The sequence below is a fragment of the Coenobita brevimanus genome, chromosome 7 (assembly GCF_032717465.1).
Source record: "Coenobita brevimanus isolate Jiangsu-jjx chromosome 7, ASM3271746v2, whole genome shotgun sequence".
NCBI classification, from domain to species: Eukaryota; Metazoa; Arthropoda; class Malacostraca; order Decapoda; family Coenobitidae; genus Coenobita; species Coenobita brevimanus.
In genome coordinates, this window is record NC_136960.1 from 10,056,749 (window position 1) to 10,083,780 (window position 27,032).

The 27,032-nt window shown below is 42.9% G+C and overlaps 1 protein-coding gene across 1 annotated transcript in view; it reads left to right on the top strand.

Moving 5' to 3' along the window:
• LOC145404913 (uncharacterized) overlaps positions 1-27,032 on the top strand; it is a 77,653-nt gene that overhangs the window by 2,309 nt on the left and 48,312 nt on the right. The window contains exon 3 of the mRNA XM_080276421.1: positions 21,988-22,043. Coding sequence (XP_080132547.1) covers positions 21,988-22,043 — 56 coding nt within the window. The remainder of the gene's footprint in view (positions 1-21,987; positions 22,044-27,032) is intronic.

A 27,032-nucleotide genomic window follows, 5' to 3' on the forward strand; every position in this document is an offset into this window, starting at 1 on the left:
TCTTCTCTTTTCCTCCCTTCTCTTCTCCCTCTTCTTCTACTCTCTCATTCCATTCTCCTGTTCTCTAAGCCTCATCAGCAAGTACCTGAAAACGAAGTAAGTGAGTATTACAGATATGAATAATACGGGTACAGAAATCAAAAGTAACACGGTAGTACTCTCTCTCTCTCTCTCTCTCTCTCTCTCTCACACACACACACACACACACACACACACACACATCACGCACATTATATCAACCCCAGATTATCCTCCGGTCCTAGAATAACAAAGGAGAGTATGGCATTTTACCTGAAAGCATAATTTCATCTAGAGAATAAAATGACATCGTAACTTCAGCACAAGGCCATCGTTTTCGTATTTCTTCCTATCACCAGACAACTGTATTTGGCCTGGGAGACCCTTTTCGGGCTGGGGTAGATAGATATTGGCTCGTATTCTCGTCGGTTAACGAAGCTCCCTAACCTCTCATCCTTGGCGATTTATTTTTGGATACTGGAAGAGTTTATGATATACAGAAGAGGGCAGTAAGGTGTAATAAATAAAATAAATCGCTTAAGGAAAGGTGCTGAGGGAGCTTCCTTAACCGACGAGAATACGGGCCATAGCCTTCATCAATCCCTTCATTTCTAGGGTGCTCTCTTACAATTAATAAAGTCCCCCAAAGGCAGCAAAAATATTAATAATAAAGAAATAAAATAAACTAATGTCTTCAGGGTGAGAGGTATTTGACCTAAGTAAACAGTGAATAACATATAAAGAAATGGTTTTGTAAATACATATAGTATCCCTTGTAAATATATGTGATGTTCTTTCTCCCACTGTTCTTGGAGACGAAGGGACTAGAGTTGTGCCTGTGGTGGCTCCTCTAGGGCGTTGCCTTGTATAAAGATAGGTAGATGGGTTGGCCCGGGAGAGGAAATATACAGTACCAGCACAAGCGTGTGTCACTGTCCACTGTAAGAATTTATTTTTCTGCTTTCTATTATGTTACTTCCAAGTCTCTGTGCAAAATTTTTCTGTGGTGTGCTCTCTCTCTCTCTCTCTCTCTCTCTCTCTCGCGTGCGTGCGTGCGTGCTTGTTGTGTGTGTGTGTGTGTGTGTGTGTGTGTGTGTGTGTGTGTGTGTGTGTGTGTGTGTGTGTGTGTGTGTGTGTGTGTGTGTGTGTGTGGTTAGCTATAGCTCAGTTTTCTGGCTAGTCACCTACTTTACTTATTATCATTATTAACCTGTAAAACTTTATCTTTATCTAAACGTATTTTCTGTATGTCTGCCATTACTCAAACGCAAAGCAAACCCATGATAGCCGTACCCACCCCTGCAGTATTCAGAGGAAATAAAAAAAAAGAAAATTACTGGTTAAGTACTCAAACGAAACCCTTCTTGCTCAAGGAATATTCAAGTGCGACACCCTCCTTCTTCCGTTCATATCTACGGCCAGTCTAACATGACTCAGGTACGCAGTCGACTATACCATTTTTACTCTACCTTGGCCTAACACTGCCCTCTCTGCACCTTGAATGCTGCGCTATAACAATAGATGAACACTAGAATTTGATGTCAGTCACGAAGAAGTTCTGTGGAAAGGATGTAGAGCCACAATGTTTTCTTCTGTCCCTGAGCGGTGTGAAATAAGCTGCAAAAGGATGAAAATCAAGGCCAAGTTACAGTAGAACGAGTATGGTACTCTTGCAGTGCGTATTTGTGTATAAATTTATGTACTTATGCATGTAAACACTCCTCAACACGCACCACAAACAGCCTAGACACCATCCTTCATGAAATTATGGTTCCAGTGGGGGAGTGATACACATTATATTCGGCCGGTCCTATGGGTGACTCTCTCTCTCTCTCTCTCTCTCTCTCTCTCACACACACACACACACACACACACACACACACACACACACTTTAATCTTCGCCTCTCACATTTATTCACTCTACACAAGTTTTACAAGAATTCAACGTAATTTCAATACCTCAGTGACAGCTCAGATGCTACAATTTTTTTTTTTTTGAAACAATTCTTTATTTTCAGCAAAAGATTTCCTCAGAAAAAACAAAAAAACATACTGCTATAGCATTACGGTACCATATGCATTCTTTGTCCATTCAAACAGAATTCGCCTCCATTGTAAGCACAGAATCAATAATTACTCTAAATAGTACTTCCGAGAATCGAAACTTTTACGTAACGTGATAATAATGGTATGGGACTGTGATTTATTTCCCCAACAACACCGAAACATATAAAAGAGATGGGAAGCAAAAACTGTTGTGCTATCTTTCCAATCACGAAAAAAAAAAAACACCAAGTGCAAGCATCTCAAGAGAACTATAACTTACATAACGTCTATTTCTATTTTCTCAGTAAGCAATACCAAAGTTCACGTTACCCCGCCAACACCACCACCACCACCACTACCACTCAGGCAAACTAGAATATATCCTTCCACCTCCATCCTCGCCACTCCACCCATTCTTACTCTACCTTCTACGCCTCCACCCACAACTCCTCGCTTGTATCTTATCTCTAAGTCTTGTTTTTCATCCTTTCTTTGTTCCTGAGTTGACACCTCCTATGGACCTCTCTCAAAATATCCTCATTCGGGACTCCCACACACATTACCAGCAGCTCCCTACATACCTCCCCTGACAGTTACACATCATCCTCTCCCTCATCCACTCCCTCAATCTGGTCTCCTCATGTCTGGAGTTAAAACACCTGAATCTTCCCCATACCTTATTATTTATCAGTGTCACTTCCCTCCTGTCTCTCACCGACCCCTCATATCTGGCACTCCCGCACTCTGACTCTCTCCACACCTCATTATTCATCAGTGTCACCTCCTCACCTCTGACCTTGCCTCTTTCTAGTCATCCTTCTTTTGCATATCAACTCCTTCTTTGTCTCCCTACCTCACATGTAATAATTTCTCTCTCTCTCTCTCTCTCTCTCTCTCAAAATTGGAAAAATAGCCTACTGACAACTACGAATACAGTTTACATTTTTATTTTTTGGTAATACCAAATCAATTGACCATACAACTATGCGAACTTCTAACCGTTAGTGGGTTAAAAATGATCTTGACTAAACCTTTTATTGTTACATCAACGGGGATGCCAGGGAGGAACGCCTTCACGTGGTGGCACCGATAAAACTGGGCCGTGGAGCTGACCGAAGTTATAATAACATCCCCTTGTCTTTCCGCACCTATCCCCCAAAGGAGGATAGCGGACCGCGGAAGACGAACAACCTCAGGATGTAGTTCAATGGGTTAATGTTCAGATGAGCCTTGGGTTGCATCAGCTACTACCACGACACCGAACTTTTCCGCTAATTATACCAATATCTAAATATCTTGATTTTGATCTTAAATTCATACACTGCCATAACACCAGGGACGAGAACATAATGGCTCTGACGCGATATACCCATCATGTCAAATTGTTAACGAAGGAAACTGTTAAACAAGAGATCCATAACGGAACTTTGAAAAAACTACGTTAATCCAAGAGACTGGCTATGAACCCGGAGCACACATGTATGAAGAGTGATAATGAGTAAATTCGCCGGAACCAAACAATAACCCGCCACCTCACCAACCAAGCAGTTTGGTGGGGTGCGATGAGGAGACGGAGGCAGGCGAGGGGAAGGGGAGAATGAAGAGAGGAGAGGAAGAGGACGGTTACCAGGGAAGATGGAAGAGTCGGGAAAAGGTGGTAACAGGAAGGAGAGAGAGATGGAAAGAGAAACCGAGGAAGATGGGTGACAGGAGAGAGAACTGGAAAAAATAATAGTGGAAAATTATAAAGGAGAAACTGTGGCTGAATGATGTGTACTGTGGTTTGTGGGTAGGATAATGAGGGTGAAGGAGAACGGCAGAGGAAGGTAAGAGTGGAGGGGAGGGTGAATGGGAGGGATGGTATAGTACGGTGTGACGTGTGTGTTTAGTGTGTGATGTGACATGGTGTGCTGTGTGATGCGATTTGATGTGTGTGTGTGTAGTGTGTGGAATACTTTAGTACATTGAGGTTTAGTGTGTGTTGTAGTTTGGCGTGTGGGTGTAGTATGCTGTGTATGTGAGGTGTCTTGTGAGGTTCGGGTGAATTACATAAGTTGGTATGGTGTGAGGTGAGTTTTAGCGTGAGGAGTGATGTGGTGTGAGGATACATTGTTTGGTGTGGTGTGATGAGGGCATAGTTTTTGCTGTGGTGTCATGTGAGGGTATAAAGAGTGGTGTGGTGCGATGAAATGAAAGAGTGTAATAGGTGGTGGTTTGTGGTGTGTTGTGGTGTGGGGTGTCGAGTACAGGTGTAATATAAGGTGTGGTGTGTTTCTCATCTACAACAAAGGAAAGGGGGGAGTGGCTATGTCAGAGAGGAGTCACGATACGGTACCATTACGGAGGCCACAGACTGAGAGGAAGAAAAAGCCAGAGAAGTACAGGAAATTACAAAAAAAGTCAAACTTACTGGACTGGGATGAAGCAAGATAAAAGAACAAAACTTGGTTACAGTTATCGACACGGAGAGATAATTTGCTAGCAGTGGACTATACATATTGATGATGATGGTGATAAAGCTCATAAGGTACGGCTCTGGATTCTTAAGTTTTATGACTGTGTACATACCGAATAAATTTTACTCAACCATATATCCACGGATGGGTGGAAGGTGGAACTAGGATGGTGGGAGCATGTGTAGAAAAAAGTGGAATGAATGTGTATGGATAAAAGTTAGATGAAGCTGGAGATGACTGGCTGTGTTGAGGTAAGGCTTAATAGGTAAGGATGAGAGAGAAGCGGATGGGTGTCTCTGGGTTGTGTGTGTGTGCAGGTTGGGGAAGGGAGGGAGAGGGTAGGTTACAGTAAGGGGTGCGTCCGTCTGGTTCCCTGAAAGATGCTGACTGGGAGTTAGTGTCAAAGGTTAAGGGCCGATTCCACAGTTGCTTGTAGTGGTTTGCAAGCACCCAAACGAAAGAAACTGAACTGTGTAAATGACTTATGACTGAATTATATGATGATTTTGGTGACTAAACTATGTAGCAATCTTAATTATCTAACCCATTTGACAGGGGTAGTGAAAGTGGATACTGAACTTTTTGGAAAAAATGTAGTTATAAGTGTGGTTGGGGAGGAAGCAAACAAACGAAAACTACCGTGGAATCGTCCCTAAGACTACATGTTGGGAGGAGGTGGATCTTGAATAATTACGGGGCTAAGGAAGAGGCATGGATTAAGACGAAAGGGGAGATGAGAAGTTGAAGAAGAGGATGCTTGAGCAGGGATGGAGACGAAAATTACAGTACCCTGTCTGATGGTTTGTAAATGATGTATGAAACAAATATGCTAAAGACAAACGACGAAAAAGGGAAATAAATTATGATGAAAAAGGAAATGGAGGTTTATACAGAGAACGGGGAGGGAAAAGAAAAAGAAACACCGATGGAACGCGCAAAAATTAATTAATTAATTAAGGCGAGGGGTAAGAGCCAACGAGAGAAAAGAAAACGGTGATCTGGCAAGAGAATCAGAGAGAGAGAGAGAGAGAGATGGGAGGCGAAAGATACTAATAGAGTTCTAATAAAGCGTGTTGGCAAGTTGATTACTTAAGACTTATATCGTTTATGTCCTTTTCTTACACACGCTGGATAATCTCAGTAAAACAACTTTTTTTTTTTTTATCTTGACAGAACTGGCATTTCCTCTCCAAGAGATATCCTCGTTATGGGCTATACTTTGTAATTACTCCGCTATATTCCCATACTGATGATTTAAGGATTTACGTTACAAGCTATTGGTATAAAAACTGAGGTTGAAAACTGATGGAAATTATCACTGGCGAAAATTAACAAGATAATGTACTGTTGAAGGTTGTCTTGACTGTAAAGAGCCAAGGAGAATGGGTAAATGGTGAGGTTACTTATTATACATAATGAGAGGCCTGCCAGGTGTTTCCGGAGACTTTTGGGGGAGGCGGTGGCTCAATCGGTAGAGAGGTGGCCTGCAGTCCTAACGGACCCAGGTTCAAATCCCGGCTGGGGCAGGGAACAGTTTAAGGATTTGAATTTCGTTAAATCAGGCTTTACTGATCTACCAGAAGACCAGCCGACATGTCGTAAAATACCCCCGCTAATACCAATACACCAGTCCTGTATGAGACAGCCCTAGCATGTATTCAATACGGACGGTGGGTGTCAGCGCCGAAGTGGTGACATGTAGAGGTGTATGGTACGTAGGAGGACTGCTGGGCCTTCATAGCAGGCTGTGAAGCCTATGCCCAGAGTCGGACACATTAAAAAAAACAAAAAAACTTATGGTTCACATACAAATATACAGACATCAGTGTGTGCACAGAGGGTACGGGTATGCAAATATGAGTACGGTACTTATGCTTTAGTGTGTGAGGGAAAAAAGTGTTTGTGTGTGTGGGGAGGGCGGGGCGGAATATGGTGAGAGTGTGTGTGAGGGGAAGGGGTACGGGAAATGGTGTGTGTGTGTGTGTGTGTGTGTGTGTGTGTGTGTGTGTGTGTGTGAGAGAGAGAGAGAGAAAGAGAGAGGGAGGGGGCGGAAGCATGACTTGAGTGGGATACACATAAATCAGTCGGCAGGTATGTATGAGTAATATGGGTATGGCGTGAGTAATAAGATGGATGACAGGATGTGCCAGGTGAGTCAAAAATTACCTCACCGTTTAAACCTCTCACCAGCTACCAATGATAAAGGCACACTGATCTTGCAAAAGAAGTGGAAATTACAGGTGGGGTGGGTAGGAGGCAACATAATATCACTGTAACGTCGCGTCAACTGCCAGTGATAGAAGAACACTAATGTGTTTATATAAGGACTATAAGTTACTAGTGATGAATGGACGAATGTAACACAGAATAGACCCAGGGTTACGATAAAATTTCATAAAGAATGTTTTTTTTTTTTTTTTTTTTTTAAGACAATGAATGGAGGAAGGAAAAACAAAGGAAATAAAAAAAAAAAAGTCTACGTACCTAGAGGCATTCTCCATTCACAAAATAATTGTAACAAGTGGATTTAAATAAAATTGGATTAAATGCTTGTGGGAAGCAACTCCCACGAAGTGAATTCCAAGGAGTTGTAGTTCTTGGGATAAACGAATTTTGATAAGCAGAGGTTCTGCATTGCGGGGTATAGAGTATGAGTTCATGGGCGTTTGCAGCTGCCCGAATATTTCAAGAGAAAATGTAAAGGGGAGGCGCAATTGAAGTAAGTTAAGACATGTCCGACAGAAAAACAGATAGCTAAGTAGGAAGACATCAACTCACAGACAGAAGATACAAAATAGAGTCAGATAGAGTGGGAGAGAAGAAATTTAGGTACACAAACTAAATCAAACTATACTATTCACAATTTTACTGCTCTTATGCCAGCCGTCTCAACCACATTTAAGGCTTTATACAGTAAAAAAAAAAAAAAATACCTTCAAACAAAACACATTCATGGTTTTTCTTAACATCCCTTTCAGTGTTTTAGCTCTCGTACTTAAACACACTGTATATATTGACAATAAACACTAAGACTTTTCCTTTGCCGTCTCTCTAATACTTCACTTCCCTCACTTAAACTCATTGAACTTACTAAAAAACCACTTATCCTTAAGTGGTTCTGATAATAGGTAAAAATACTGAAGCGACAAAAGGAGTATAATGTTAAGGGGAGAAAATAGCCTGCCAAGTGTTAAGATAAATGGCTATTGAATAAATGAATCCCAAGTGTTGAGAACCAAACGAGGAAATATATTAACCATGCTGCGTGTAAACAAGGTGACTGGACCGAAATGGTAACACACAAATATTCATTAACACAATATCCCCACCCGAAAGCGGCCGTAAATCATTAAGTGCACTGCTTCTCAACTTCCTTTTCCTTTTACCTTATGTGTATGCGTTACTTGTCGTATTCCAATCTCCTCTCCTATATCTTCTCTTCGTTTTTATTTTTTTCTGTTTACTCCTGCTTTGTATATCATTTGTTATCTCTTTTCCTCCTCCCCTTCCTCCTCCTCCTCCTCCTTTTCAGCCTCTGCTCGTCTTCTCAGCTTTCTATTGCATTTCACATGATAGTTATATTTCTTACCTTCGGTTCCTACCCTTCTTCCCTCTCATACTGCTTCCCATTCCTCTTCTCTTCCACACTCTCCCCCCCCCTCCTCTCCCGCCTCCCCTGCTCCCCACCTCGCCAATCCTCAGCCCACATTTGCCCTTAGCTAACCTTTACTATACCACTACCAACCCAGTCCATTCCACTCACCCTTCTCTTCCTCCTTCACCCACCACCCACACATTATCACCTAGCCTCGTCTCCACATTCTCTGAAATCTGAAATCATCCATAAAACACCTACCTCTACCTGCATAAAACACTTACCTCTACCTACAACACTTATAACCACTGAAAGAGTCCCTAAGAATCCACCCAAACCACCCATGATGCTTCGAAGTTTTCCTGTATTACAACCACTTGCAGTAATTCAGTCATTAAAACTGTACGCAAATCGCTCAGGAATCTCAGGCACCCATATCGTACCAGCAACATATCTCAATAACAGACAGCCACGACTTCCACTACTACCACCCACCTCAATCCACAATCACAACAACCACCCACCTCAAACTACAACGTCAACAACCAACCACCTCAAGCCATAACCACAACAACCAACCACCTCAATCCACAACCACAACAACTACCCATCTCAATTCACAATCTCAATACCCACCCACTTCAATCCACAACCTCAGCAACCATCCACCTCAATCCACAACCTCAACAAACATCCACAGCAACCCACCTCCACCTACGAGTTCCCCACTTCACCACAACTCCACCCTAACATCATCTGTAGCCATCCGCATTCCTCTTAGCTCTTTCTCTCATTCTTTTAACTACCCACACCCATCCACTCCACCCACGACCTCGAAACCCTAACCCTTTACCCTAGACATAAGCGTGAGGTCGATATCAGAACAGAATATGAGTAACGAGAGAGAGAGAGAGAGAGAGAGAGAGAGAGAGAGAGAGAGAGAGAGAGAGAGAGAGAGAGAGAGAGAGTTTCAGCTCAAGGACGTATTATTTCCGACGACTGTTTTTTCATCTTAGGAAGCTTTTCGACCTGAAGGAGTTAGATGCCAGTATGGCCTTAACCCCCGTCAGTAAGAGAAGTTTTTAGATAAATACAACTGCTTTTCAACAGCAAGAATAACGTAAAAAATAAAATAAAAATCTCTCTAAGCGAAAGATTTAAATGGCTGTCAAATATGGTGTGGTGGTTAATGTGTGGTGTGAGGTGAGGGAGGGGACGTGGCCGCCAGTGAGCTAAGATATGTGGACAACAGCACCTTATGACACATGCCAGCGTTTGGACCGTATATGTGGACACCAGCATCTTATGACAGAAGCAGGCGTTTTAACCGCACAAGGATGAAGAGGGAAGTGTTTGGTAGAAGGGCTGGGGGAAGGGGAAAGGGAAGGTAGTGTGGGTAGAAGAGGGTGAAAGAGGGTGATAGATATATGGTGGGTAGATGGTTAGTTTGGAGGGATGGGTGTGGAGTAGTGACTGAGTTGGATGGGTGGAGAGATGTATGGGGAGGAAGATAGTCAGTGAGAGGCAAGAAAAAGCAGAAGGACAGGGAAGAGGGCTAGGGTGTTCGTACAAAGGGGAAGCATGATATTGGTAGGACTGGGGGGAAGAGAGAGGAGACGAATATTTTAAAAAGAACTGAAATAAAAGCAAAATAAAAATGAAAATGGCAACAGTAAACGCGGCGAATACGATAAGGGGATGAAGAAAGGACAGGATGATAGAAGGAGGTATAAAAACGGAGAAAGCTGGTCAGGGGAAGAGTTAAGAAAGGAGAGGAGACTGAGAGATGGGATCTATGACGTAATGAAAGGAAGAAAATGGAAGTATTGGCGAGGCGTCGAGGAAATTCATTTTATTTTGCTGGAAATAATACTTCTGAAGAGAAAGAACTAGCCATAGGCTATACTCTTAAAAGAAAGGAAAAAGATAGAGAGAAAAAAAGACATCACATTATATGTCTTGGCTTTTTATTTTGTCTCTGAGAAAATCTGCTCAAGTTTCCATCTAACTGCTGAAAATGTCAAGGGCACACGTAAACGTAAACTTTTCAATAATATGTTAATTATTTTCGTTTCTGCTGGAAGCATGACCCGCTGAATTTACCATTAGCTGCTTGCTGTGAGTTATCCCGTTTTAAGCCATTACCGAACACGCTACTTCCCACCACCAACTCCCTTCACCGCCGACCTCTGCCAACAATGCAATACCTGTGGCTGAAGCTTCGCTTTGGTGAAGAGATCAATCTACCTATCTATCTATCTATAGTCCGACGCCCTTATCCCGTAAAGGGTGGCCGCAGATAAAACGCCTCCAAATAGCTCTGTCACCCACCATTTGACTGCTTTCCCCCCCAGCTCACTCCTCTCTCCCTCATATACCTCTCAACTCCATGCCTCCACCTCATCTTCGGTCTCCCCCTCCCCCTCCCTCCCTCCACTTCACTTACGTACACCCTCTTACTCAGACATTCCTTCTCCATTCTCTCCACATGTCTAAACCATCTCAGTGTATTTCTCCTAATTTTCTCAATTATATCCATGGCAGTTTAGAGAGTGAAGTGCTTGAAATGGTACAACAAGGAAGAAAGGTTGCTGGTTCCTTGAAAGCAGTGATATGAAACAGGGAAGTGAGCATGGAAGTGAAAAAGTTACTACGTGACAGAATTGTGATACCAATTCTAACGTATGGGAGTGAAGCTTGGACCATGTTAGAGGGACAGAAGTCAAGAGTGACAGCAGTGGAAATGAATTATTTGAGAGGAGCATGTGGAGTCACATGGAGAGACAGACTGACAAATGAGGAGTGAAGGAGAGTTGTGGTGTGGATGTGGATGTGATGGGAAGCGGTAAGAGAAACACACTGAGGTGGTTTGGCAGAGAGAGAGAGAGAGAGAGAGAGAGAGAGAGAGAGAGACTGACGAGGAAAGTGTATGGGAGGAAAGTGTATAGGTGGAGGGGGGGAGAGGGAGGGGGAGGCCGAGGATGAGATGGAGGGATGGAGTGGAGAGGTATATGAGAGATGGGGGTGTGAGCTGGGAGCAGGGCAGTGAAATGACGAGGGACAGGGTGACATTGAGGCGATTTGTTTGTGGCCACCCCTTACGGGATTAAGGCATCTGGCAATAGACAGACAGATAGACAGACATCCACATCCACCCCACAACGTTCTTTCACTTCTTCATTCGCCAACCTGTCCCTCCATGTCACTCCACATGCTCCTCTCAGGTAACTCATTTCCATTTCTCTCACTCTTGACTTGTTCCCCTCTAGCAAGGTCCACGCCTCGCTTCCATACATCAGGGTAGGGATCACAATACTATCATCCAGTGACTTCATAACTTCCATACTCACCTCCCTACTTCTCATCACCGCTTTCAGTGAACCAACAACCTTCCTTCCCTGCTGTACACTTTCAAGCACTTCATCCCCAAAACTTCCATCCTTACTCGTCACACTACCCAAGTACTTGAATGCACTCACATTCTCCATATCCTCACCATCCAGCCTCACTGTGCATTCTGTGACTTCATTCCTCTCAAACACCATAACTTTACTCTTGTTTACATTAACTTTCAGAGTCCTCTTCTTACACACTGTCCCATATTCGTTCACCATGAATGATGCCGTTAGGAAAACAAATCATGAGGCTTCCACGGCCACTCAAACAATTAAACACTGCCATGTTTGCAGGTAAGGTGAAGAAGAAGCTTCATAAGGATGACATCTGCATCGGTTTTTCGCGCCGTCCCTGACAAAAGACTGATTCACTACCGTGTTGGCGACGGTTGTTTAAGGGACCTGTGTGAAGGTGGTAATGTGTTGTTACGCAAACAGGAAGTACCTCTGTATGCAGTCCGTCTGAAGAACATATAATTATTCAATACATGCATACTGCACTCATATTATCAACTCTGGAACTGTCTCCCTCTGTCTGTACTTCCTGCTGCCTATGATCTCCAGTCTTTCGAACGCAGTGTGTCCAGGCATCTCGAAATGAAGGGATCTTGAATTTGGCTCTTTTTTGTTTTTTTGTTTTTTTTCTTCGAAGGAACATTCATGCGGGCTCAGCCTTGGTTCCTTCTTTCTCGCATAAAAAAAAAATCATGAATTTATATACGTACTGTTTATACAAGCATGCAGGCAAGATCACTTATGTAAGCCCCACCTCATTAAGGATATAAAGGAACTCAGTACTGAAAGTAAACTCTTAAATAATTTGCCTTTTTTATATCATTAACGTAACAGAGTTATTACTTCCCATGCTGCTTTACGTACATACCGCCTAACAGGCCCCTGATCACCATGACAATATAGCACCACAAAGCCTTCACTCACTTATGAACTGGGGATGATGTACGAGTATACTGAAGAAAGCTATTTCTCGTGTACTAATAACTATTGCATGTAGTGTAAGTCTAATAATTACGAGCGAACAACCGAAGCGAGCAGGCAATGTTTAGTTTCAGTTAAGTTGGGATATGAGCGGCCCAGCCCGACGCGGCCCGACCGTCACGGTAAGTTGAAGCTAATAACTTTACTCCTATTTGAAGTCGATCTGAAATTCTTTCAGCATGTGATACATTCATTTAATAAATTTTGTTATCAACTAAAAACTCATCCATAAAGGCGTAGGAACCCCTTGGAATCTCGAGTTTTCCAAGGGAGTGTTCGGCTCTAATCGGTGAACGCCTTAATTACGATATCAAATTAAAAATTATTTTCCTTCATAACACTGTTTTTCGGCATCAACACTAGCAAATAAATATTGGAGATTTCGCCTATAATTTTACATTAACTTTTTTGCTATGATTTGATGGTGAAATCACTAAGAGAAAAAACCGCATTTCTGGCTTTAAATCATCTCGTCAGTATCCAAGTCTTTATACATCAGAGGGAAATTGTGATAACATGGAGCTCGCTCGCTCTTCACGCGCTCACAAATCGCAGGCTAGAACATGGCAACAAGTCTGGCGAGAGGCGTCATGACAACACGCAATGCTACATAAGCTGGATGTATTACGCGGCATTTAGACTGTCAGCTGTTGTCTTTGTTTAATGGACCTGCATCCTAGCAAGCACACACACACACACACACACACACACACACACACACACACACACACACACACGGCCTCCATATCTAATAAAAGAGAGGGAAAGAACGTCAAGCATCGTGACTACTAATAAAATGAAGGACAAACTGAAACTTTAACTCTTAAAGGTAAAAGACAAATGTCTTACAAACAACAACAATAACCCTCACACATTCCTTGACCCTGCTCCACATTCCTGCAAACCTGATGTTGATATTTTATTCGTCTCGTATTTATAGCAGTGAACAAGATGTGTGTTGTGGCTGTGGTGGTGGTGGTGGTGGCGGCCCCTGACTTTATAAGGACTGACGGACCTGACTTAATGACAAGTACCGGTTAGGCCATCAAGAAATCAATTTCGGCCACAAAACTAGTATATGTTGTGATTTTGTGGACGTTATGACAGAAGAAGCAGTCTTTGCAGAGTGTGCTATATAAAATACCTGAACCTGCTAACTGATTCTCTTATTAGCTGTTAAACCGAACACACCCACACCCCGTCTCTCGCCGACATTATCCTCTGTCGTCCTCCTAATGTTGTATGTACACACACACACACACACACACACACACACACACACACACACACACATTCTCTCTCTCTCTCTTCCTTGCTGCCTCTGCCATCACAACACACCTTCCTTGCTGCCTATGTTCATATCTGCAGCTCTAAGTAGTACCAGACCTCCTCCCACCCCAACCCCCACCCCATCATCCCCGGCTCTGATGTGGGAGTTAAGCGATAATATTAGTCCTTATACAGATTTAAGACGAGATAAAGGCAATGTATCCAGGCATCTCAAGTTTCACGGAGTCCTTGATGGCTTCCTGTCCACTCCTTCTATGAAAGTGCAGTTTGATACAGTACTCATGCTACTGGCGCTTTCTCCCACCACAATACAAATTATCACACACACACACACACACACACACACACACACACACACACACACACACACACTATATGTTCTCCAATCAAAAAGGAACTAACACAAACGTTCACCTTCACCAGAACACTTTCCTCTTGATGATTATTGAAGTACTGAACGTCCATGAGTAACGTCTGTTAATACACACACGAGAAAGTATGGCATATACTGGACCCAACGGCGGTATACTGTGTCTCACGTAATAACTGGACCAATGGCTTCTGCAGATTAAATACATAGGGAGGGGTAAGAGGATATGAAACATACACAGAAGATCACAAACTGAAGAAGCACACACGCCTTATAACTGGAACATTATTAAACAGTAGTTATAAAAAAAAATTTTACTGTTATTATTATTATTATTATTATTATTATTATTATTAATATTAATAATATCATTATCATTAGTAGTAGTAGTAGCAGTAGTGGTGGTGGTAGTAGTAGTAGTAGTAGTAGTAGTGGTAGTTGTGGTAGTAGTAGTAGTAGTAGTAGTAGTAGATGTTGTTTTGTTGTTGTTTTTGTTGAATATTCATAAAGTCCTTTATTTTATTTTATTGCCAAGAATAATGTAGGAGTGGAATGCAAGACAATCGGCGACAGCGTGACTCCCAAACCTATGTTGCTTGGCGCCAGTGTAGATAATATACCAGTTTATTATCGTGTGGCCTCTGATCATGGTGCAGAGTATTGTTTTGGTTACTGCAGTGCTAGAGACTTTCGTGGTTACCTTACACACACACACACACACACACACACACACACACACACAAGAAAAAAGATATCAGACACAAGAGTATACCATAAGGACAGTGATGGGGTGCCAACATAGGCCTACACACATTTACTATAAGATGCACCACTCACCCGTCCTGTTAAGTTGTTCATGGAAGAATAGTAAGACAGTACGCTACAACAACAAAAATAACATGAAACGCAGCAACAAGTATTCGGCAAGCCCGCGTTGCTTTCAGTAGAAAAACACAACAAAAAATAAAACAAAAAATATACTTCATACTCGGTTCATTTCTACCCGTACTTCAATGCCGCTATTCGCGCCACGGCACACAAGCTCACCTCATGCACCTCCTTCTCACCACACGGAAAATTCTTTAGCACAATCTACACTTCTGTGGTGGCGATCAATTGAAGTCACAGGATCCTTGCAGTCCATTCGGTTTAAGTCCGGATGGGTGCTGGAGAGGGACGCCTTCCCGTGGTGGCACCCATATAACCGGGAGGGATTCAGTGCCCAGTTATAAAAAAATCCCTCATCTCCCTATCTATCCTTAAATAGGAGAATTGTGGACTGCAGGGGAAATGCAACTTCAACCTGTAGTCTATTAGGTTCACATTACAGATGAACCTACCACTACTACTACTACTATTACTACTACTACTAGTAGTAGTAGTAGTGTGAAAGGAGGAAATTGAAAGTAAATGAGAATAAGAGTAAAGTGATGAAGTGTACGAGGTTGGTAGATGGTAGGGGGATGAATATAGTTTTGAATGGCGAGTTGCTTGAGGAGGTAGAGTGTTTTAAATATCTAGGGTCACATGTTGCTGTGGATGGAAGAATAGATGCAGAAGTGAAGTTTAGAATAAATGAAGTAGGAAAGGTGCTGGGAGAATGAAAAACGTGTTTAGATGTCGTTCGCTTAGAATGGATGTAAAGAGAAGGCTGTATGAGGAAGTTGTGGTACCGACTGCATTATATGGGGCTGAAACATGGAATATGGGTGTAGCAGAGAGGAAAAGTTTGAATGTAATGGAGATGAGGTGTCTGAGGAGTATGTGTGGAGTGACGCGTATGGATCGAGTGCGGAATGATGAAGTGCGAAGGAGAACTAGAGTTGTTCGGGAGATGGCTGATAGAGTTGAACAGAGGGTGTTGCGATGGTTTGGGCATATGGAGAGAATGGATAATGAGCGATTGGTGAAAAAGATAACTAGATCTGATGTGAGAGGTGTAAGGCTGAGAGGAAGACCACGAATAGGATGGATGGACAGTGTGAAGAGAGCGCTGGATGCGAGAGGGATGTCTGTTGAGCAAGGAAGAGTGGCTGTGCGTGACAGAAATAAATGGAGAGAAATTGTGAATGAATAATTGATGACGCAGCCCTGAGGGGATATTCTCCCGCATTTGGTCTGATCAGCTATTTCAGGTCAGGTGCGGGTAAGGGGATGAGTCTGTTATGATGTGGCAGGGGTAAACCAGCTCTGCTGTTGGGCCCTGCTGCGGATGTCACTGATTGCATTGCGCAGTTGACCCTTGTGCGGTGTGGTGCGGTGAGGATCTGTCCGTTCTCCCCTTTGGGGCTAAGATGCGAATGAATGTGTTTGAATGGATGAGTAAATGGGGAGTGTGTCGTCCTGTCTCGGCTACCTCCCTTTCCTTGGGGGAAGCAGCCTAGGTATATAGATAGATAGACTACTACTACTACTACTACTACTACTACTACTACTACCACTACTACTACCACCACTACCACTACTACTACTACTACTGCTACTACTACGTCCGGATGAAAGAACAACAACAAAAACAACAACCAGCCTCTGCTACACAGGTCATAAGGACTAACGGTAACTACGAGATAACTCTACTCCAGCCTTCAGCAGCCTATCATCCATCCATCACTCTGTCAGTTACATGGGATATCGACCAAAGAAAGACTTGATATCAAACCTGTGAGCAATGAGAGAACGGCAGTCATGAGGCGATAATAAGTGTTGCCTCAGCCTTCCACCGCGGCATCCATCATGGTGTTGAGGGTTATGGTGGGAAGGGTTTTAATGATACTCTCACTCTCTCCTTCATTTCCTTCCTTCCTTCCCCTCTTCTCTCCCTACTTCTTTCCATTTTCCTTCCTTCTCATAATTCACTTTCTCCATAGTACTCTACTTTATCCCTCCTACCATCGCATTCACTTTCCTACCTTCTCCTCTCCTCACTCTTTCGTCTCTGCCTTTATCCCTCCTTTGATCCTTCTTCGTTCCTTCCTTTTCTTCCTCTGACTTACTATGCACTCCTCCCTTATCCCACCCTCCACCATTCCTTCCCTATCTCCGCCATTCTTATCTAACATCTTTCCTCTCCTCCCTTCCTCCATCAATCCATCTTTCCTTTCCACCTCCCCTTCCTCTATATCCTTCTCTCTGCCTATCCTGACTATCTATCTGTGTGGTTCTGATGCTCGTGCGTCAGTGCACTGATAATCTATCATTCCTATGGCGCCGGGCAGGAGTCTGGGTGAGGGAGAGGGAGAGGGAAAGGGAAAGGGAGAGGGAGTGGGAGAGGGAGAGGGTGAGGAAATGGAAGAGTAAAAGAGTGAGAAAGAAGAAGGTGTGGGTGAGAGTGTGGTTGAAGGTGTGAGGATGAGCAATGGCAGATTTCGAGAGTTACCTCCCCCGACCCCTTTTCCTCCCACGTCCCATCACTCCTCTACCATACATCAACTGAGATAAAGGGTTGCCACCTCACCAACAACAACTGCATGCATTCATCGACCATATCACCTACAAAACACATATGAACAGAGATAAACAAATAAAACGCAAGAGTTACTGAGTCGCTTACGTCTTTGCGCCCACTGGCTGATGCTTACCTACTGCAACAATGAGAACAGCGACGTCGGACAGGTAATCAGACATTCACCTGTGACCTTGTCCTTTGACTGCCCTACACCAAAGTCAACTAACGTCTTACCACTCCCAGATACAATGTAAGTGGCAAATAAGATTGAATTTTGGATCAGGACCTCGTGATAAAACAACAAGCTCTGAACTTTGACCATGACCAGTTATCTCCATCTTTGACCGACCTACTCCATATTCGAATAACTCATTTCCAGATCCTTAATTATTTAACTGCTAGTTTTGACTCCGTCGCATCGGTCATTAGCTACAGTTTAACAAACGTACATACGTAATGTCCATATACGTATTCATACAAGCATATATATATATATATATATATATATATATATATATATATATATATATATATATATATATATATATATATATATAAAGAATACAATGAAACGGATTCGATACAATACCTACACCCTCGGCGTCGCCAACATTAAATCTCCTCCTCACCACTCCGGGGACCATTACATCCAGTGCTCTTAAACTACACAAATTAGAGAGAAGACAAGGACGGTGCAGCACATTTTGCGGCCGCACATTGTATATACAGTACAAGACCTGAACCACATCCTATCAGCTAACTGACACAAATAATTTAAGTCTATCAAACCAAAACTAAATCACATACCAGAGCACACCAGACAGAACACCAAACAGCACATAATAAGCCACACTTCTGAATATACAATTCATCATCCCCCATCAGACTCCATGACAGACCATGTCACAAATATCAACACATCACAGACCAAACAACTCAGTAGACAACAAACTAGTGATCAAACCAAACCACACACCTGAACGACACACCTTGGCACAGATAAAAGAACAGAAAAACTGAGAGTATTAAATTACATCCCACATCACAGTCAAGATAGCACATCAGTCATTTACCTCCAAAACATTACAGATCTACATACATTATACCACTATAAAGAAGCCACCCAGAACAAACACAAGTCATTGGAAAATAAATAAACTACACTAAAATCAGCCCAGACCATAAACCATTGCCTGAACTCGATTCTTCTTAATTCTTTACACTCTGGCTTCGGTTTTCCTGTCATTCTCTGACTAAATATATCTTCGCTGTTTACTTATCCCCTGCTTCTACTGACCATCAAAAATTCTTTGACTATCTCACTTCTGCGATGGAACACATTCTATCCATTTCTCCTTTCTCTGAAATCTCCATTCTAGGAGATTTCAATGTTCACCACCACATTTGGCTCTTCTCTCCTTTCACTGATCCATCTGGTGAACAAGTTTATACCTTTTCTATCCTTAATGACCTAGAGCAGCTTGTACAGCACCCTACCCGTATCCCTGACCGCCTTGGAGAGAGCTCCAACATACTTGAAAACTTCCTTAAAACTAATCCTTCTGCTTACACTGTTAATCTTTTCTCTCTGTTGGGCTCCTTCGATCACAACCTTATCACCTTAACCTGTCCTATCACTCCGGTACGGTCTGTGGACCCTCCAAAGAAATGTCGGCTGTGGCACTTTGCAGCTGCAGATTGGGAGGCCCTTAGGCTTCTTTGATTTTCCCTGAAATGATTATTGCTTCCATGGCCGGGAGCCATCTGTGTGTGCCTTGCGCATTATGGAGGTTATTCTCTCCGGCATGGAAGCATACATTCCTTTCTCATATCCACTGACCAAGGCAAGAAACCCTTGGTTTAATCACACTTGTTCTAATGCTGCCTGCAACAAGGAGAGGGCCTATAAAAGGTACCGGAGCCAACCCACCCCTGAATCACATCTTTTATACGTTTCTGCCCGGAATGGTGCTAAGTCTGTTCGCTCTGCTAAAAATAATTTCAACCGTACTAAATGCTCTCAATTATCGTACTCGAATTCTTGTTGCTCCTTCTGGTACCTTACCAAAAACCTTTCTAACAACTTTACCTCATCATCTTTCCCTCCTCTTTTCTACTCTGATGGCTCTGTAGCTATTTCTTCTACTGATAAAGCAGATCTCTTTGCTCAGACTTTCTCCTCCAATTCCACCTTAGACGATTCCGGTGCTGTTCCTCCATCACTTCCCCACTCTGAGTTCCTCATGGCTGACATTAAAATTTCTTCAGCTGATGTATTTTCTGCCATCACAGGCCTCATTACTAATAAGGCATATGGGCCTGATGGAGTCTCTCCTTCTGTCCTCAAGAACTGTACTTCTGTGCTTACACCCTGCCTAGGCAAACTCTTTCGCCTTTGTCTTTCAACTTGTAACTTTCCTTCTTGTTGGAAGTTTGCTCTCATTCAGCCAGTCCCAAAGAAGGGTGATCACTCCCAACGCTCTATCTATCTTCCAAATGCTTTAACATCCTGTATCTCAAAAGTTTTCAAGTCAATTCTTAATAGAAAAATTTTAAAGCATCCTTCCTATCACAATCTTCTTTCTGATCCTAAGTATGGGTTCCTTCAGGGATGCTCCACTGGCGATCTTCTCACCTACCTTTTGGACTCCTGGTCATCCTCCTTTCGGGACTTTGGCGAAAGCTTTGCCATTGCACTTGACATCTCAAAGGCTTTCGATCGAGTCTTGCATGAATCTTTAATTTCCAAACTGCCCTCCTACGGTTTCTATCCTTCTATCTGTGCCTTCATCTCTAACTTCCTTTCTGGTCGTTCTATAGCCGCTGTTGTAGACGGCCATCGTTCTTTTCCTAGATCTATCAACAGTGGTGTTCCTCAGGACTCTGTCCTATCACCAACTCTCTTCCTTTTATTCATCAATGACCTTCTAAAGTGTACATCTAACCCTATCCACTCATACGCTGATGACTCCACTCTTCACCTTTCCATTCGGTTCCCACAAAGTCCATCTCAGCATTTACTTCAACAAACAAGGGATGAGGCTATGGCACACCTAATGTCTGACTTGGCTCCTATCTCTGACAGGGGTAAAAGTAATCTTGTTGTTTTTCATGCATCAAAGACTCAGTTTTGACACCTATCAACCTGACGAAATCTTCCACAGTTATACCCACTATTGTTTAATAATATTCAGCTTAATCTTGCATCATCCTTGAACATGCTTGGGGCTTCATTTACTCGGGATTTGTCTTAGAAAGATCATATTACATCTCTTGTAAAATCTGCCTCCAAGAGACTTGGTGTGCTAAGCAGACTCCGTTCCTTCTTTACTCTTGCACAATAATTGGCTCTATACAGGGGTTTTATTTTCCCCTGTGTGGAGTACAACTCTCATGTGTGGGAAGGCTCCCCACATACAGCTCTTCTCAATAGGGTGGAATCAAAGGCTTTTCGTCTCATTAACTCTCCTCCTCTTACTGACTCCCTTCAACCTTTGTCTATTCGTCGCACTGCTGCATCTTTATCTCTTTTCTATCATTACTTCAATGGTCACTGCTCCTCTGAACTGTCTGCATGCATTCCTCCACTTCTACAATGGGCGCATAGCTCCTGTTTAGCAGCAAACTCTCATCCCTTTTCTGTCCAACTCTCAAATGCAAGAGTTAACCGTTACTCCCAGTCCTTCATTTAAGCAACAGGTCAGCTCTGGAACTGTCTCCCTCTGTCTGTATTTTCTGCTTCCTATCATCTCCATTCTTTCAAACGCAGTGTGTCCTGGCATCTCAATATGATCGGATCTTGAATTTGGCTCTCTCTTGTATTTTGTTTTTCTCTTGGAAGGAAAAATAATTGCGGGCTCATGGCCTGTGGTTCCTTCTTTCTCGCATTAAAAAAAAAAAAAAAAAATACAGACCCACACTTCTTCCTTTAAACGGACCCAAACCATACACTGGACCGTAGTTCCACCTGCGTTATATTTCAGAACAAACTAGACCATAAGACACACACACACACACACACACACACACACACACACACACACACACACACACACACACACACACACACACTTATTGTCAGAAATTTCCTGGGTACGCCTCTGTCTAAAATGAAGCAATGAGAGAGAGGGACAGTGTAAACAAGGATTAGCAAGTAAAAATGAAGGAAAATTAGCAGAGGAGATTAAGAGAGACAGTGACACTTTTCGCAATCGGACACGCTTGTAGCCTTAACCTTAGCACTATTAAAGGACAGTTCTTTTCTTAATCTGACCAAAATCCATCCCATTTTGAGAACCACGAATTTGCCAAGCCAGCCAAACCTATAATAAGAGACCTCTAGAAAAAGGTTAAAGTTTTCGTTACTCAACTTCAGACTTCCAGATCTTGCCAGCATTCGTCGCCTTTTTAAGCAGCTTGAGTAAACCCATGGTAAGTCAACGTTTAACAAAAACAATATAAACCCGTCTCCTGCCAGGTCCTCTGGGAAGTCACACATCACCCCATAAAATCCACCCACCCACTCACACAAACACCCACCCTGTGCATCCACTAATCCCTCCCACATTACCTAGCCCACCTAGCCACCTTACCCAACCACCAACATAGCTAAACCACTCACCCACCCCTTCAACTCTAACAACAAACCCCCAACCCACCCAACTTCCCTCCCTCACGTATTTCTTACTCTCTGCTTCCGTCCTCAATGCATTGTCCACCAACTGCTAACACTTTTCTCATTCTTTTTCTCTCTCATTTTCCTACAACTCCCTTCCATGTTTTTTTTTTTTTAATTCTAAATGCATTTTGCTGGGTTTTATTTCCCCCCTTCCTCCTCTTACTTCCTATCGCTTTCTTCCACACCCCTTTCGTAAGTCATCATGTAACACATCATACCTCTTCCTTCGCTTTTTTTTTTTTTTCCTTGCCCCACTCTCTGTTTCCTATTCTCAACATTTTCTTTGCCAATTCTTTGCCCACTGCTATCCTTTTATGCCAGTCCCGTTATCCAACCTTCTCCCTATCTTACGGTTCTCAGAGTTTCCTTACCCTAATTTGTTATTTAATCTCTCTCTCTCTCTCTCTCTCTCGACCTTCATCCACTTTTCCCCCTTGCTTTTCTTTCTTCTTCCTTACTATAACCCTTCCCGTTTTCATTTAATTAATCCTTTTTCATCATTCCCTCCACCTATTATTATCTCCTCCGATTTTGCTCCAGACATCGCTCCCTCCTCCCACTTCCGGCACCACTTATAGAGAGAGAGAAAGAGAGGGCAGTGTGTACCGCGCGCGCGTGTGTGTGTGTGTGTGTGTGTGTGTGTGTGTGTGTGTGTGTGTGTGTGTGTGTGTGTGTGTGTGTGTGTGTGTGTGAATCCACTGTGACACGTAGACAGGTACGGATGGCACTGGCACTGATACAGATATCGCGCCAAGCACTGAAAATTGCACAATCAGCGACATACATACACAGTCACCGAAACTCCCACTGCCACTGGCGGGTGTTATACTACACTAGGGTCCAATCGCTGCATACTCTCACTCACATATCATCATCGCCATCATCATCATCATCTAAACTCTATTTTCCACATCAAGACAGGGTGAACGAACGTAGGCATTTAACTATATTACTAGCACTTAGTTCTACATACAATTCCATACAGAAGAAAAAAAAAAATGCACGAACAATTATGGAAGACAAACTTTTACTTCATCACTGCATAATTCACTGGTACCTTGCTACCTGCACACCTCTCACACACCTGTAACACAGAGACAAAATGTAAACAATAACAATGAAGAAATTTATATATAAAAAAATACAAACACACAATAACGAAGAAAAAGTTACAACATGATTCTTAATATTACCATCTCTCACCAGCCATCTTTTCCTTTCCTCATGTACCTCCATGTAACCTACCCGGATACCACAAGCCATCTCAAAGACCGAAATATTTTGACTGGACTCATGGCAACCCGATGATAAACAACATTGTTATCCAAAGCCAACAGCATTCACATACCACAGTTCAATACCAGCACACATACACACACACACACGCACACACACACATTCATGTAAACCTCTGACACGCACGGACCTCAGGCAAACTAACACACATACGATTCAATAAGATAAATAAGCAAGTCACACGCATACCAACACAGACCGCACTTTGCCACCCTCCCCAGACACACACACATGCACATAAAACTACCCGGACTGACCGCTATACTCGTGGGTGGCAAATGGAGGCGTCAGGCAACTCCATCACACGGTCACGTCACAACACTTGCCATACGTGTTGTGGTGATGGTTGTGGGGTTTCGGGCAGATGGCAGGAGAGCATTATAAGTCATTCCGGGTGTGCTGGAGAAGCAGGTGAGGTTCATCATTATATTATCACCTGTGCCTCAATATCACTGTGCTTAAACGCTTTAACTGCTGAGACTTGTTATTTTTATACTAAACATAACCGTCTGGCCTTGGTTTGTATAAAATACTAAATTGCATTCATGGCAGGGAAAGGGGTTAATCACTACTGTTTTTTAACTCTGAACTTTTAAACCACTGGCTTTAGGCTGAATAAAATAATTGTGTCCACAGCAGCAAACTTATTATCCCCCTTTCTATCCTCCTACCGTGACTCACCTTGCCGCTCCTCTACCTATCCTCGACCTGCCCACCTGCTTCTTTCCTTTATCCTGCCAGCTTCCCGCACTTCCGGCTTCCACCTTTTCCCCTCACTCCCTGATTTTCCTTCTCATCATTCGCCCCCCCCCTCTGTCTCTCTCTCTCTACCTACTTACCTACCTACATACTGTACCTACCTACCTACCGACCTCGCACCTCCTTGACTCCTCGTACCTCCCAACCCCCTACATTCCTTCTCAGTCTATGCAGAACTTCTCCTCTACTACCACCTTACTCCTCTCTCCCTCGCTACCTCACCCCAGTCTCCCTCCACCCTGCCCATCCCGAGGCCAGGGTGGGTAATGGCTCTAGTCTATACCATACCCACCAGTATGGAGTGTGCTGATACCTGGTGGCGAGATGAATGTTACACAGTGTTATGTGTGGTGGAGAGGTAAAAAAATCGTAAAGTACAAAAAAGTTCGTGCAGTACTTTTTAACTGGCTCCTCCCCACCCCCCCAAAAAAAAATCTCATCTGCTACGCCAGCCATTGATTCCCCCAGCTAAATTCGGCAGTAAATGAGAAGAGGTAAATCTCACAGTAAAGAATGATTGTCATTGCCATGCACCAGCTTGCTTTGACGACAACGTGACATTCCCAGCAAGGGCACGATACATATAAGGCACCCAGTCAGGCAGGAAGACAGACTGGCAAGGAAGGTCATAAGCAGCATAATAACGTTCCGGTTTGCCTCATAACATGCAGGGAGGCGGGGTGTTTGTAGGGATGCGGGGTGCAGAGAGTGAGGTTAATGTTAAAGGCCGTGGAGGCAGGATGGTGGAGGCTAGTGTTTGTGCCGGTATGCAGCTGTGGCGATTGTGGTGGTTAGGCCTGGGTGAAAATGGTGGGGGTGGCTGATGGTAGTAATGAGAAATCCTAGCTGTGATCGATAATTAGGAAGACAGTGTCTGTGAAATATTTGGTCGGTAGGATGATAGTAGTAGTAGTAGCAGTGTTAGGAGTGGTTGCTAGACTGATGGAATATGATGAGATGGCTGGGTAGTAGGCTAGTTTGTGACTGAAGGGGAGGAGGTTTAAGAAAGGGTTACATCATCAATATTAATCATATCCAGCCAGAACTGATGACTCTGGTCTTGAATGTGAGCTATCTGCAGACTCATTTACTCTCACCCAGTTAGTCAATCAACCCACCCGTGTACCAGACAACCCCGATCAAAATCCCCACCTATTGGACTTGTTTCTAACAACCAATTCAGATAATTATAGTGTCGAAGTGAAGTCCCCCCTCGGATCCTCGGATCATTGTCTGATTCAAGCCACTAGTTTAATACCTACAACACCCTCCTGCTCCGAACAGGTCGTGATGACCAAATGGCACTACGGCAGGGCAGACTGGGAGGGACTCCATAATTTTTTCATGGATGTTCCTTGGACCTTTTTCTCCCAAGATGGAAATTCCACATTGGGACACATAAAGGATTTCATTAAAGTCGGCATGGAAACATTCATTCCCCATCATAGTTACAGAAAAAGAAGTAATTCTCCCAATTAGCTTGACCACAATTGTGCTAAAGTAAAAGAACATAAAAACAATAGCTATAACACTTATACAAAGATCAAAACCAAAGAAGCCTTTAACTATTGTAGAAATATCAGAAATCATGCTAAAACTATCATCAATCTTTCTAAATCAAACTTTCTGCATAGACAGGCTAACAAACTACTAAACAACCCAAATGATAACAAAATATTCTGGTCAACCCTTAATTCATTCAAAACTAACTTCACTATCTCCTCTTCCGTTCCGCCTTTACGGTCCCCCAATGGAAATCTAGTAAGTGACCCACGTGGAAAAGCCAAACTTCTTGTTGACTCTTTTTCAACAAACTCAACCCTAAATACAGAAAATTACAATATTCCTGTACTTGATTTTGATTCCCCTCGAATACCTCCGTTCATGATTCACACCAGATACGTACAAGCTGTATTACAGAATCTCTCAGCAGACAAAGCTACTGGTCCAGAAGAAATTCCTTCAATAGTACTTAAAAATTGCTCCTCAGTGTTGGCTCCTGTATTGGCAAAATTTTTCCGCTTATGCATCCGTACCTCAAGTTTTTCAGCCTCTTGGAAAGAAGCAAATATCCATCCTGTTCCTTAAAAAGGGGGCAACTTCTGATCCATCAAACTATAGACCAATTGCAATAATTTCCATTCTCGGCAAAGTTTTTGAGACCCTAATTAACAAACACATAATCAAGCATCTAGAAATCAATAAATTAATCAATGATCGGCAGTATGGATTTAGACAAGAACGTTCAACTGTAGACATTCTTTGCCTTCTTACCCATCAGATTAACAAAACAATAGACCAACATGGTGAAACACACACAATAGCACTTGATATATCAAAAGCATTTGACAGAGTATGGCACCGGGCCTTATTGTCTATGATGTCACACTATGGCCTTGCATCACTGGTTCCTCTAATTTCTTCTTACCTTCATAACAGAAAAATTCGGGTCATGGTAGATGGTATTTATTCTCAGTTTCATTCCATAAATGCTGGCGTACGTCAGGGATCAGCTTTGGCGACAACTCTCTTTCTCATTCATATATAAATGACCTCCTATCTGTCACCCACAACCCAATACACTCTTATGCTTATGACTCGACCCTTCATAGTTCTTTCACATTTAATATCTCCTTTACACAATTTGATATTATAAATTCCCAAATAAACACAGCAATTTATCTGAA